General features: G+C 32.2%; 1 protein-coding gene across 1 annotated transcript in view; it reads left to right on the forward strand.

The window, feature by feature from the left end:
- Positions 1 to 2,957: 2,957 nt before the first annotated feature.
- The window catches only part of LOC147063178 (uncharacterized), a 51,723-nt gene continuing 40,055 nt past the window's right edge, over positions 2,958 to 14,625 (forward strand). Inside the window, exon 1 of the mRNA XM_085960012.1 lies at positions 2,958 to 3,180. Within this exon, the coding sequence (XP_085816138.1) occupies positions 3,120 to 3,180 (61 nt within the window). The 5' untranslated portion in view covers positions 2,958 to 3,119. The remainder of the gene's footprint in view (positions 3,181 to 14,625) is intronic.

Consider the following 14,625-nt stretch of genomic DNA (forward strand, 5'->3'; position numbering starts at 1 on the left):
TTTCCATTCTTATTTTAAATAATAATTATAGCCTAGATTTATGTAAAAAGATGCGCTGTTCCTTGAAAGTCATTAAATACTATACACAGTATAATTTTATTACACAACACTGTTATCGTCTGAAAAAATGCAAAGACTGGAGAATGATATCCACTTTGTTTTTCCATAGTATATAGTTATTTTTATGAAAGCCGCAGAGTAGACTTAAAGTTATGATAAACTGCTTTGCTGAACCAAAACGACCCTCATCATTGGCACTCAAATCGAGTAAGTCAACAACTACGTCTATCTTGGCAATAAATTTCAATGTCAAAGGTGGTATGTATGATAAGATGGCTCGCAAAACTAACATGTAGTACATCTGGGCGTTTGAATAGTATATTCAAAAGTGACGTCCCATTATGTCGTTAGCGTAAAATGTTCAACCAATGTGTGCTACCAACGCTCACGTATGCATTTTAAACATGAACTCTAAATATAAGAGAAATCCAAAAATTATGAGTAGCGCAACGTGGCATGGAAAGGTGTTGAGATGTATTGACATGTTGGGTATAACGTGTAAAGATCACAAAAGAATGAATCGAATGAAGAAGGAATCAGACAACAGTAATTAATAGAGGTTCGCTTGAATAGTATATTCAAAAGTGACCTCCCATTGTGTCTTTGACAATGAAATTGACATATCGCTCGACGAATTGATAACCGCTGGAAAATTCTATGATAGAGTGGTACCCAAGTGACACTAAGCACCCACAGTGATGCTCTGAAACCCGCTGGATAGACGAACTGATAATGTAAATTAAGACCGAGAAAATTGGATGAAGATAAGAGAGGCCGACCCTGGCTGATGATGATGATGATGATATAGTTTGTATTCATCAATTTGTCACCATTATAATATTGGTGTATATTTTAAATTAGTTAGTTAGTAATTAGTATTAGTTAGTATTAGTCTTACAATTTATTAGTAGATAATTCATAAGCTTCTGTTATAGTACTGTGAAACGATTAATATTCGGTTTTTTTACACTGACAATAAATATATTCATTCGTAAGGTTTTTTGATTTGCAAGACTATGAATAATTTTGTGAATATACGATTGACATACTTAAACATTAGCAGAAACGTACTAAAAAGGCAGATTTGACAATAAGCACTAGATTATAGTGATTGTATTTTCATAAGAAAAACTATTGTTATAAAACTGTCTTCATCCACCAGCAAATGTATACGTTCCTTTTATTACACCCCGATTGAAAGTCACTGTTCCAGACGTTGTAATAAAAATGCTTAAAATATATTAAATTAAATCAAAAAAATCCTCTATACTCACTACAATAAAACTCTAATTTTATTCTGGTTTTGACTCTGAATATGGTAGCTCTGTGCCGCCCCGTACCAAGTGGCCTTTTCAAAATCCTATTCAAGTAGTTTCCCTCCCGCTGCTAACAATGGTCTATCAATTAACCGCTCAATGGTTCAAAGTGCTGATTGTTAAACGAACTAAATGTATCACTCTTTTCCATTTAAATAATAATATTTTTGGGGCTGGTTTTTGTATTAATAAAGCAGTTTTTTCAACAGGCAACTCTGTTACTAATGAATTCTGCTTTCATTTCAGAGTAAAGTGTTTCCTACAAAATCGCTATCAAAAAAACAAATCTATTTTACGAGGCATTTTTGCTTCTGAAATATCTTTAATATTATTCAATTTTCGTGAATTTTCAACGTCAGTGATTTGCATTTTTATTCTGAATTCAATGTACTTATATATTAATAAATAAGGAACCATTCTGTAGATAGTTCTTTCAAATTTGTCAAATTCTTCAATCATTATCTACAAAACGGGTGAAGTCAGTTATATATTTATACAATAGTCAAGGGATGGTTCTCGTTTGTTTACTGTCTTGTCAAAACGTATATCTTTCATTCATGATTCCACGTTTTATAAAGATATTTTAAGTATAAGATCTTTCAGTATCATAAGTTTATTTTTACTATTTTTATTTCACTAGTCGTGTTACTTTTTCAAAAGACGGCTAAAAGACATAGCTTGTTTTCATTATGCCAAAATTATTTTGATAACTAAAAAACAGTTGAATGAATGCCATAAATGTGAGAAATAATACGGTTTACCAGTAATAAATTCAATTTTAAATACATTCAAATAATTAAATTATATCTCTTCTTGGTCGTTCCCTCATGGTTGTCGATCGTATTCACCCTACAGTAAAGTCATATTCTGAGCATCTAAGAATATCTACCCCTCTGCTTCTCTTAGGGCAAAGGGAAGGCTGCCTCCAATAAGCTTTTTCACTTGGTAGGCCAAGCACACCGACGCTCTTCATCTGCATCTCCTTCCTTGGAGGTTACACAAAACCACCAGTATATTCGTATTATCTGGTCCGGGTATGTTATAATGTCCAAAAAAATGCAAAATTTATCTCAAACATATTGTCGAAAGCCGGTCCCTGACATGGAGTCTCTGAATAATTGGTGCTGTGCTATATTCAAGAAATAATAAGCATTCAACACAAACATAAATGTCTACGCATGAAAAAAAAAATTAACAATTTAAGAAGACATTTGGATGACTTAATTAATTATTAATTGTGGAAATAATAATTTAACATATCTACGTAAGACATTTTTCTTATAAAAACTAAAAAATAGTGAAAGAATTATAAACCAATTTTATAGGGAGACTGAGAAATATGATACTATTATTTTATACATTAGGCACATTCCTAAATTCTAGATTCCGGTATAAAACTCTTAATAAATAACAAAAATTTTGATACTTGTCATACATTCTTCGATAAGCTTTCCACCCAGTTAATAATCAGTTAAAATACTAATTACTGAAAAATAACACAATTTTAACCTGTTCAGTCGTTATCAAAAAATATTAAATTAGATTTCAATATATCTATATTTTTTTCTTTATAATATGCAGTCTAAACAACAACAATACATGTATCTACCAATATCTTTTAAAAGATGAAATTATATGATTTGTGGTAAAAGTGTATTAATGATGGTGGCTGTTCGAGGCATAATAAATCAAAATCTTAATACAGACAATACAATACATCAAAACTAAAATATATAGTTTAAAATGTGTTTTTGTGAGATAAAATTGACATTATTCATTCTTGTTTTCCTGGCTGTGTTATATGGTGAGTCTATATTTTTTATTCAGTACTTGTATTTAAATGTCTTCACTGTATTACATATGTTTTTTTTTCCTTATTGATTTAACACTATTTATGAAACCGTTATAATAATGAAATAATTACATATAGACTTTCATGATTTAGAAATTATATTAACAGTTTTTTTATGAAGAATAGAATCGCTCTACATATTGCCCTGGATCAAATACACATTGACATCGGGATCGCAATCTGCACTCACGGTTTCAGAGACGGGCGCTCTATCAACTTTACTATGATACCATGGGCATAAGTAATCTTTTATAGCCTTTCCATTATATCTTAGCTATGGACATCATAACGATGATCTGGGGAACTACGGACCTCCCGCACTTTCAGGTGAAAATCTACCCTCCCCCAACCCTCTTATACTCCGTCACTCTACATACAGCACTATGAAATCGAATCCAAGATATTATAGTTCTACTATAAATTTTTAATAATCCATGTTAATTGAATCATTATTTGCTACCTATATCAAGAAATTCGATGCATTTTGCTTTACATTGCGAATAATATGACCGAAATATACCTACAGCCGTTTTCCACAATCCACATGATAGTAACTAAGGATTCGAATCCCGAGATCCCGAGCTATTTTCGATACCTATGAATCCCGGGATTGGTAAACATAATCCCGAAGCTTTCGGGATTGATTTTTTTTATCAATGTTTATGGAAAATAAAATAAAAACGAAAATATAACTACAAAAAAAAATTCTTTTAATAACAAATTAGAAATAAACTGAGTTTGAATAAAGTTTGATTTATTTATTACCAATGTGTAAGTTGCCGTTTCATTTTATTTTTTCATATAAATTAATAAAAATGACGAAGATTGGAAAAAAACAATATTTCGCACTTTTAACAAAGTAATTCCACCATGATCTCATACGTTTTACGGCAGTTTCATATTTGGCTGACTAATTAGATTTATGAAGCGGAAAAGCCATACACCATGATTTTCTTTACTATTTTTAATCTCGCTAACCCATTCATTAAGTCTTTACTATCAGAAACAGGAATCTCATATTAAATTCACATTATTATTAAATTTGTGTTACAATATTATTTACTCCATTAAACTTATGTATTTACAAGATTGAACGTACACAATATTAACAATAAATGTCCTAAACTTAAATAGTATAAATTATAGTAGATTTATTTTTGACCGATTTTATCAATGTTATTTGTATATATAAAAAAATTATATTAACTATGAAAAAGATGCCAATCCCAAGATTGTCAAATTGTAACCCCGAAATCCCGGGATCAAAAATTTTGCTCGGGATTGGATTCTCTAATAGTAACTATTAACTCTCTTGACTTATTGGCTCTCTAAATCCTTCTCATTGCTGATATATCCCAAGAAATCCTCTGATTTCCTTGTAATATGTATACAGTGCTCTCTCAGTATTCCGCCACCCCATAAATCAGACAATTGTTCGATTAGTGAAAGCGGCGGATTATAGTGCATACATACAAAATATGGTAAAAATTGAAACAGGTATTTCGTAAAAATAGTTTTTTTGAGAAATTTGTACTAGAAAATTATGGTTGTATAATCAAAAAAAAGTATTTACTAAATTATACATATAACTAAACTTATTAACTAAATAATAAACAGTAAATCACTTGACACCCAGTGAGGCAGATATTCTTGGATGGCTTAGGATTTCTGGCTTTCCCTATGACATTGGAGCACATATATTGGGCATAAGCGATGCGGTCCTTGGGCACTTTCCTCCCTGGTACATTATTTTCTTCGCGATGAATGTACGTTTTACAAAGAAAAGTTTCCAAAATAAACCCGTTTCATTTGCGTTGTTTGTACGCGGCGGACTACTGAATTTGACAATCGAATACCGGCGTATTATAGAGCTTAATTTTGTGCTTTCAACTAGTAAAAATAACGGCGAATTATAATAGTTTTCGGATAATCGAGTGGCGGATTACTGATAGTGTACTGTACATCTTTTGCCTCTATCGATTAAGAGTATTCATTTCCAACAATCTTTTGATTAGCTTTATTGACAAAAAGCTCGCATTTCATTATCTAAAAGCTCGCAGGTCAGATCTGTATTCAAAACATTTTGACCTCCCTGTATGTACCCGTAACATATCTACGTGGTCGCAGCCATGAACTTGTATGCATCAAAACGGGTTTCTCGTGGCAGGCTTATCAGGTACCAATAACAAGGGCTGCAATACTACTAAATAATCTGCCCCTTAGATACCGTAGATACACATTTTCAGTGATGTTTTTTTAAATATTTATAAAATTAATCTTGGTTTTATATTTTCTTTAAATGTTGGGGACTTCTTGAATTAATAATTTGTTATGTTGTACACAATATGTTTTTAGTATATTATATAAACTTTTATTATTATTATCATTATTATATATGAAATTCTGATGAAAACTAAATATCCATATAATTTTCATAGGTATCTAGATTGTATGGATGGTCATTTTGTTGAGTCGTGTTTATTTGTCAGTTTTCAACTTATCTGCAAAGGACTTTATATATATATATATCTTCTTTTTCTTCAGTCGTGTCCACCCCTTAGTTGGAGCATATGGACACTATACGGCGCCTCCAAGAATCCCTGTCGCTCGCCAGTTTTTTTACGTCATTCCAGGTCATGCCGGCATCCCTTATACACCCTTTAGATGGTATTTAGCAGTTTTCAATGACGTCAAAATCCATTTAATCTGAAGAACAGGCAAGTCAGGTTGACGTTCTCTTCAGACGTCCACAGCACGTGACCGAGCCAGGTCCAACGTCGCTTCTTCACTCTCATCGTAATTAGAGACTGCTTGGTTTGCTCTCTTAACTTCTCGTGTTTCTTAATGTCATACGCAAACCCAGTATCCGTCACAAACATCTGTTTTCGAAGCTCAGTATACGGTTACTCTGAGCCTTCATAACGTATCATGATTTCCTATCGTATAGTACCAACGTAAAAATGCAAGCGTCGAATAAGCGGTATTTGGCTTTAAGAATACAGCCGTGAGTTCCAGATACTCCGCATTGAGGTGATTGCCAATCCAGTCATTCCCATTGGAATAGGAAGCTCTCTTTACAAAATGCCATATATCTTTAACGGCTGTGATAACATCAAGCAGAAGTATGTGCTATGTTTTCATTGCCTTAGATATCATAAGCTTTATGAGTTTCTACATTCTAAGACTTGATTTGAAATGATTAAAATATAATATACTTACTCTCTGATAATTCGCTCTCTTGAAGTAGCACTCACCTGTCTGAAGTAGAGAGTCATAACACCTTTGAATTATTAAACTAAATTACGTGCCATATTCACCCCCTGTGCATAGTAAAATCCTTGAATGATACAGTTTCTTAAATGTATAAGTATCATAATGTTCAACGCGTGTCTGAAGAGTTCAAGCGTATAACGTGGAAATTATAATACACACAGGGATTAAAGTAGTCAACACACCAAGGACCGCTATCCAAATGGAGTGAGAGAAATCACATTAAGTCAACCAATTAATATAAGATCTTCAATTCGTTTTTTTATCTTTGTCCCATGATGTCACCCGCCATCATAGCCATACTTTTTTAATCATTTGGTGGAAATCTCAGAAGCCTGTAAGCCACGAAATGCACCCTCGTCCTCTGCTATTTTTATAGATGATCTTTATTTGGATAATCATTTAATTAATGTTGTACTTTTTTCTTTTTATAATGTGGCCAAATTTTCTGGTTTCAAAATCACGCAAAACTTATCGGTCTTTTGTCATTCATTCGAAGATATTAACATATCCCATCATGTCAGTTTAAAAGAAATTTTAAGGATCTAACTATTTGTAATAGTTTCTGAGCATCTATTCTATACATAAGACTGCTTTTGGCGGCTACAACAGCTATCTAGGATAGGAAAGTATCGAAATATTAGCACTTATTGTAACAATTACCATACGTTAGTTGTAATTGTTACAATACGTGCTATGTTTTAACAGCATCTCTCTTGGCTATGATAAATTTCAGAGCAAGATATTGACGGCTTAGACGGCTAACTTAGTGTAATTGTTACAATAAGTGCTAATACTTCAATATTTTCCTACGCTAAATAGCTGCCGTAGTAGGCCGAAAGCAGTTTTGTGTATAGAATAGATGCGCTGGTGTAGTTTCCAAGATTCTTTGACATTAAAAACAATTGGAAAACCATACAAGTGAACCTTACATAATCCAGGCTAAGATCTCGATTACAAAGAAACCCTGTATTATTATCATACGGTATTATGTTTATTGGTTTCACATTAATGTTTTGTTTTATAACCAACGAATAATACCATCATCTTTTTTTCATATCTGTTATCCGGCGTCAGTGATGATTTAGATCATTTTTTTTAACCTGTCGCTACCCTAAATAGAGATGAAATGATAAGCGTAAATGATATTAAGTTTTCGTTTCCTCACAATTTAGTTAAATGTCTTGGTTTGATAATCTATTCCTTTAGAGTACGTACTACATCGTTGGGTATTCTTTATTTCTATAATACCCTCAGAATTCTCCGGTTACATCACATATCGAAAGCATTTATTTTGATACTATTTTCTTGAATAAAATTCAATGACTCTGTGCCTTATAGAAGAATAGAGAAGATGTAGTATTTAAATATTACTGTATACCTATATGTAAATTTGAACCGTTACTACACAAGATAATAATTCATTGTATTGTATTGTATCAAAGTTTTATTCCATGACGTTGTTTTTTGGAAATTATTTGCCAAGGCAACACTGAAATAAAAACATTTCTTATATAAGCAATAAAAAAGTTTTTTTTTTGAAATAATTAATATTATTTCAATTAATAATTAATTACGCCAACTTGCAAATAATGGTATGTAATTAATTAAATATTCAAGTTTTCAACAGTAGGTCTTCATTAAAACTTTTTATACACAAAACAATATTCATTTCTACTAATTCAAGAATATTATATTGTCTATGGTTATCGATTGAACAATATTTGAAACGTGCTGTAACACGAAAAATCGTGGTACTTTTTATTCGTTCAATGTTTTTGATTCCTAAATATTTTTAATTACCCACCTACTTTTTTTATTCGACGAATAATTCACAATATTTAAGAATGTATCATTCTTTAATTACGACAAATTTTAGCTAATGGCTCTTATAATAACTCTCTGAAGTGTTTTCTAAATCGAGCTACTATTTGCTATCGGCTTTTGTATTTTAAGTATGGTACCTTTAGCATAGTGGTCTATGTGCGTGGACGCGAAACTCGAGAGATACAACACAGGTTCGATTCCTGTGGTGTCTTACTTTTTTCAAAAAAAGTTTTTTTATATTGGTTTTAATATATTTTCTCAGAAGTGCTTTCAAAAATTATGATTGTTCAATAATTAGAATGTTACATTCTTAAATCTTGTAATTATTCGTTGAATAAAAATAAAGTAATTAATTAAAAATTATTAGCAAGTTCGAGGAAGCTACAACTCTAAAATATCTTAGAGTGATCCGTGACGTCGGTTAGTAATGTAATTAAGGTAATACCTACTTTGATTTAAAATACAAAAAGCCGATAGCCAATAGTAGCTCAATTTAGTTAACGCTTTAGAGTGTTATAGGAGCCATTAGTTAAAATTTGTCGTAATTAAGTATGGTACCTTTAGCATAAGTGATATATGCGCGTGGGCGTGAAACCCGAGAGATGCAGGTTCGATTCCTGTAGGGTGCCTTACTTTTTTCAAAAAAAAAAATATTTTCTATTGGTTTTAATATATTTTCTCAGAAGTGTTTTCAAAAATTATGTATGTTCTTAAATAATTATTAAAGATCTACTTTTGTTAAAAGATGGTTGATTCATAATGTGAAATAGATATTTGTTGTGTATAAAATTTCGATTTTTACTTACCCACGACAGCGTGTAATAGATAGCTTAATCATACTTTGTCTTATCTCGCAAAAGATGTAAGAAGACTTCAGTATACAAAAAAAAAACTGTTCCGTAGAGCGGGTCGGAATGGCTGTGAGGACTTTTTGATGTTTCACCTTCTCTAATATGCAGGAAACATTCCGAAGAATGGCGCGGGCTGTGTGTACAGAGACGAATCAAAACTGTATGTCAGGATGATATGCCGGAGAGACTATACATGAACCAATATGAGATGATAGTTTGAAAATTCTGAGACATAAATAACAAGACTATTTATCTTTTCTTTTACCAAATTTTAAATTAGTAAATATTAAATTAATAAATAGTTCTTCGTCGTGTGTTATCTTGTTTGTATATTTAATTATTCATCAAATAAAAAAACATAAATTAATGTAATTTTGGTGCATGGTCTCCACAAGGGGGGAGCTGACAGGGCTTTAGCCTGTCGGCCGAGGCTCAGGGGGGGCTGGCGTGGCAGGTCAACCAGATAACTGTGATAACCACAAATTATAAATTTGCTTTCATGGTAAAAAAAAGTCGCCCTGGTATTAATATTTTAAAGCATGCGATTGTAGGATACAATTTATTATTATTATGTCAATACTCGACAAATAATAAAATTATTTTTAACCCGACAACTATCCGTAATTCAATTGGATGTAAATACAAAAAATCGCTAAACATGCAATCAATAGCATTAATTTTACCTCGAACACCATTTGAAAAACGATATTTTAAAGTATCACACTGTCTTTAACTTTAGTGATAGGTAGGGGGGGGCAACAAAAATCCTGGCTTGGGATCCTCTTCAGAATGTGGGGTCCATATTTTGGGTATAAATTGTTTTACGTGTGGTGTGCCGTGGGTGAGAAAAGGTTGCAGAGCACTGGTTTAGACGGTTAACTTATTGTAACAATTATAATACTTCGATATAAACATTTGAAAAACTACATTCGATAGCTGCTGATAGCAGTCGTGTGTGTAGAATAGATGCGCAGTTACCTTTTTTAAAAAGATTTTTCTCAGAAGTGTTTTCAAAAATATGTATGTTAATGTTTTAATACAATCTTCAAATGAGAGATACATCATGTTGTTAACAATCTGTATTTGTTTACTATATCAAACGACTACCGACAAGCTTATACGCTTCAAGGCACACTGGTCGAGCTACATTTTTTTATAGTCTGACTTTCTTTGATGCTTGTGATTTGTGTCGTCTTTTGACAGCTACGGATGCTCCTCCGCTCAGCTTTTCCACTTTTATAATAGATTCTTATATTTCCTTCTTCGCGTATTTTCCGCAACTGTCCAATATGCACTTTGTTAGACGAAACTATAATAGATTCCGCTCTAAATTTTACACAACACAGTTTTATACTGCTGCTATATTTGTTTTGAATAAAAATATTTAGAGTACTTATTTAACATATTTTCCAAAGACGGTACAATGCAAGATAACGTAGCTGACATGGAACGTTTACTACAATTACATATTACTTGAAGCGTATGAATAGGTTCAACGACTATATTTACAATGATAAATTGAATAAGAAATAATCTATTTAAATATTAGATATTAGAAATATTAGAAATAATTTATACTTCTTCTTACTGCCCTTTAAATAAAAAATTAATTGAACATACATAACTTGAAAACACCTCAGATATATATTATACCCACTACAAAAAATCATATTTGAAAAAAATACGAACCTCGTCGGGATTTGAACCCGTATAACCATTGGTGTCGCTTCAATCTGTGCATTAACAAATTACGCTACGAGACTTCTATACACGAAATGCTTATCAAATTACGTTATTATTGACTATCGGTTTTTGTGTATTACATCAAGGAATATTAATTACCTTAATTACTAACTGACGCCCGGCTCTCGAAAATATTTTAGTTATAACGTCTACTTGAACTTGCTAACAATTTTAAAATAATAAACTATTTCTTTGTATTCAATGAATAATTCACCAGATTTTGAGAATGTATGTTCAATATATGGAATGTTACATTCTCAAAATCTTGTGAATTATTCATTAGATAAAATAAATGGTTTATTAAAGAATTATTTATTGCATTTATTTATCCAAATTACGAAATATAAATTTAAGATGTTCACAACAACATTGTAAAGAAAGTAAGTATATGAATGATAACAATAAAATAATTATTAATATATAACACACACTGGGATAAATGATAATTTTAATTGTTCGTTTTTTGCACCATGTTATTAATAATTTCATTAATTTTGATCTTTTAATCACTTGTGTTGACTAAACCAGGGGGGGGCAAACTTTTTGGATGGAGGGCCAAATTCAAGAATTCAAAATTATCGGCGGGCCGCAAGTAAAATACCATTTTAGATATACACTATTTATTATCACGAAAAATAAACATTACAAAAAAAATTAATGAGAAAAATGAAACTTTTGTACATTTTATAACATTTTTTTAAATTCAGGTGTTAATTTTGTAGTTGATATTCTCAAAACTGCTTGTAAATGGACATCGGAGATATTTGATGGTAAAGAATTTTTACTTAGGTTCATGATCGAAAATGTTTGTTCACATAGGTTGATCCAAAAATAACGAACATTTTTCTTGCATCTTTAAATTGGTCGAATTTGTCTGAATTAAGGGCATTGTAAAATTTGGAGATTTTTTCACGACGATGCAATTCTCTTAAATCAGTGTCACAATGCAGATCAATAATCTCAAATTGTAGCTATGTCGGTACACAATCAATATCTATTGAAAATGGATCACGTACTATTGCTAAACTTGTCTCAATTTTTCGGAAGTCACCAAATCTTTGTGAAAAATCGTCATTCAGAGCTTTAATAATTTTACCATATTCTTCAAATTTATATTCTGATATATTCAGCAACTTCAAAGTGGTCCACGTTGTTATTCGATATTGGAATAACTTGAGTTTTAATTAAAATCCATTCAACATTTTATCATATCATAGGCATATATTTTTTCCCTTGCAACGCGGAGTTAAAAGTATTTAAATGTGTGACGATGTTCAACGTAGAAAATAGTGGTTACATAATATGAGACGAGACACAACGAAGACGTATTGATATAATACATTTACGAAACAACAAATTCTTAAAATTTTAATCTATTGACAATATTTTTGAAAAATTATAAAAAAGTTATTCGTAATCAGAAGTACAATTAATGATGGCGGGCCGCAAAAAAATATCCGGCAGGCCGCAGTTTGCCCACTCCTGGACTAGAGTAACTCACATATTCCAAAAATCGAGTTTTTAGATAATCGCAAAAAACCAGCAGAGCACTGTTTTTTGTAATTAGATAAAAAGTATTGAACTCCCTGTGAAAAGTAATGAATGAAGAGTCGATTTACATTATTTTTAAAATATATATATAATACTCATAAGGCTACAGACACACAGCACACTATGAGAAATAGAGCTGCCAGATTGGTTAGAAAGGCCTTGATGACAGAACTTATCCATTGAAAAATGTAAGTTATGACAGGAACAGTCAACTTTGTCAACGATTTTCACATGATTTAATGTGACTTTTGATAGCCAAGTAGGTTTCTTTATATACGGTATATTTAACTCAAAAATGACAAAATTGCAAAATGTGAGTTATGAGTCTAGGCGACTCACTTCCATTTGAGTGAGAAAATTGTATTCGTATGGAATTATACGTATTGCAACAACAATTATTAATAACACTGTAAGGCTGTATGATTTTCTACGTGTAGGATAGTTAAGATAAAGCCGGATGGAGGACTATTTTCGTCTTAAATCAATTAAAAAAACATTTTTTGATAAAGATTTTTTTAACTATTTAAATTTATAATTGAGACCTTGTGGCCATTTTATGTATTTATATATATATTTTATAAGAAACTAATTATATTAAGAGCATAAAAAATAATGTACATCTAAGCTCACATTAAAATTAGCCAGATAAAAGTAGGCAAAGTTTATGAAATATTGTTCGACAAGTGATCAACCGCTCAACTAATTCAGTCATACAATGGTACCCAAAGGGCACTAAACAACCTGTGAGCAGCCTTAAAATCCGCTGGTTTAATGAACCCACTAATTTCCGTAGAAGAACTAGGGACCGAGAAAAGTAGGGAGAGATGGCAGAGAACTTCATCCAGCAGTAGGTATATTTAGCCATATACATTATCATCATCAGCCTAAATCTATCCACTACTGAATGAAGGCCTCTTCAAGCTGCTCCCACTTCAAACTGGTCCTGTGCGTTGCGTTACTACGTACTTCCGCAGAACTTTATCATTTCATCGATCCAGCGGCCTCTACCTCCTTGCGAACGGTTTGTACCTCTTGTATACCACTGGATCACTAAATTTTTTCAACGATTGTCTCTTCTTTGAGCTATGTCTCCAGCCCTTTTAATGAATTCTATTACATCGCAAACCCTTGTCTGCTTCCTTATCCACTTATTCCTTCTTTGTCCTTTCACGTTATGCCTAGCATGCACCTCTCCATACCACGTTGTGCTACTCTAAGTTTCTGGATCTCTCTTTTACTCAGTGTCCATGTTTCACACGCATATGTGATTACGGGAAGCACACACTGCTTGAACACTTTGCGCTTTAGGCACAGTGAAAGGTCACTTTAACAGACATTATTCAGGCGGCCAAAAGCACTCCAGCCTAGCTTTACTCTGCGAACAATTTCATCAAATATACATCCATCTATAGACACTTGTTGTCCCAGATAGATGTAGCTTTTCACCTGTTCGAGCTGAGTGCCATTGATCAGGATCTTTTTTGGCCCGCAAAGCAGTTGAACATGACTTTCATCTTTGATACATTTATTTTCAAGCCTACTCTGTTGCTTACTTCAGCGAGTTCCTGCATTCTGTTTTGGAGGTCTTCTGAGTCTTGCGAGAAAATTACTATGTCATCGGCAAAGCGCAGATGACACAAGTATTCTCCATTTATGGGGATCCCTTTGTCATTCCAGTCAAGTTGCCGTATATATATCAACAGCTAAATGATTTGATAACAATACCAACGCATAATAAAATCTCTATTGAGATACCTTTAAATTGTCCATACCAAGTCAGAGTGGAATTCAAACTTTACCATGAATTTATACATTTATTGTATGTATTATTGTATATATCAATTATTGTATGTATATTAAATAAATACGTTGGATAATGTACAATTGAATCTGACGCAAAATTATCGAGGAATAATATTCTATACATTGATATTATCGCTCCGTTATCAATTTTCCATTTCCCGTGCCTAACAATACATTGAAAACGGCGAAGGTTTGTTTTTAATAAGACTCGGGCGCCCTTTTGAAATAGCGGAAATGTTTCCTGCGGCGCTGATCCCTACATTTTATAATAAATTATTATTTCGCGGCCATTGAAGAAAGGCGATTGTTATGGCTGCCAAAATCAGACTGGGCCGTTTTCTAAGGATGGAGG

The sequence above is a fragment of the Rhyacophila brunnea genome, unplaced genomic scaffold, assembly GCF_057557595.1.
Source record: "Rhyacophila brunnea isolate RB1 unplaced genomic scaffold, BYU_Rbru_1.0 scaffold_9, whole genome shotgun sequence".
Classification (NCBI taxonomy): Eukaryota; Metazoa; Arthropoda; class Insecta; order Trichoptera; family Rhyacophilidae; genus Rhyacophila; species Rhyacophila brunnea.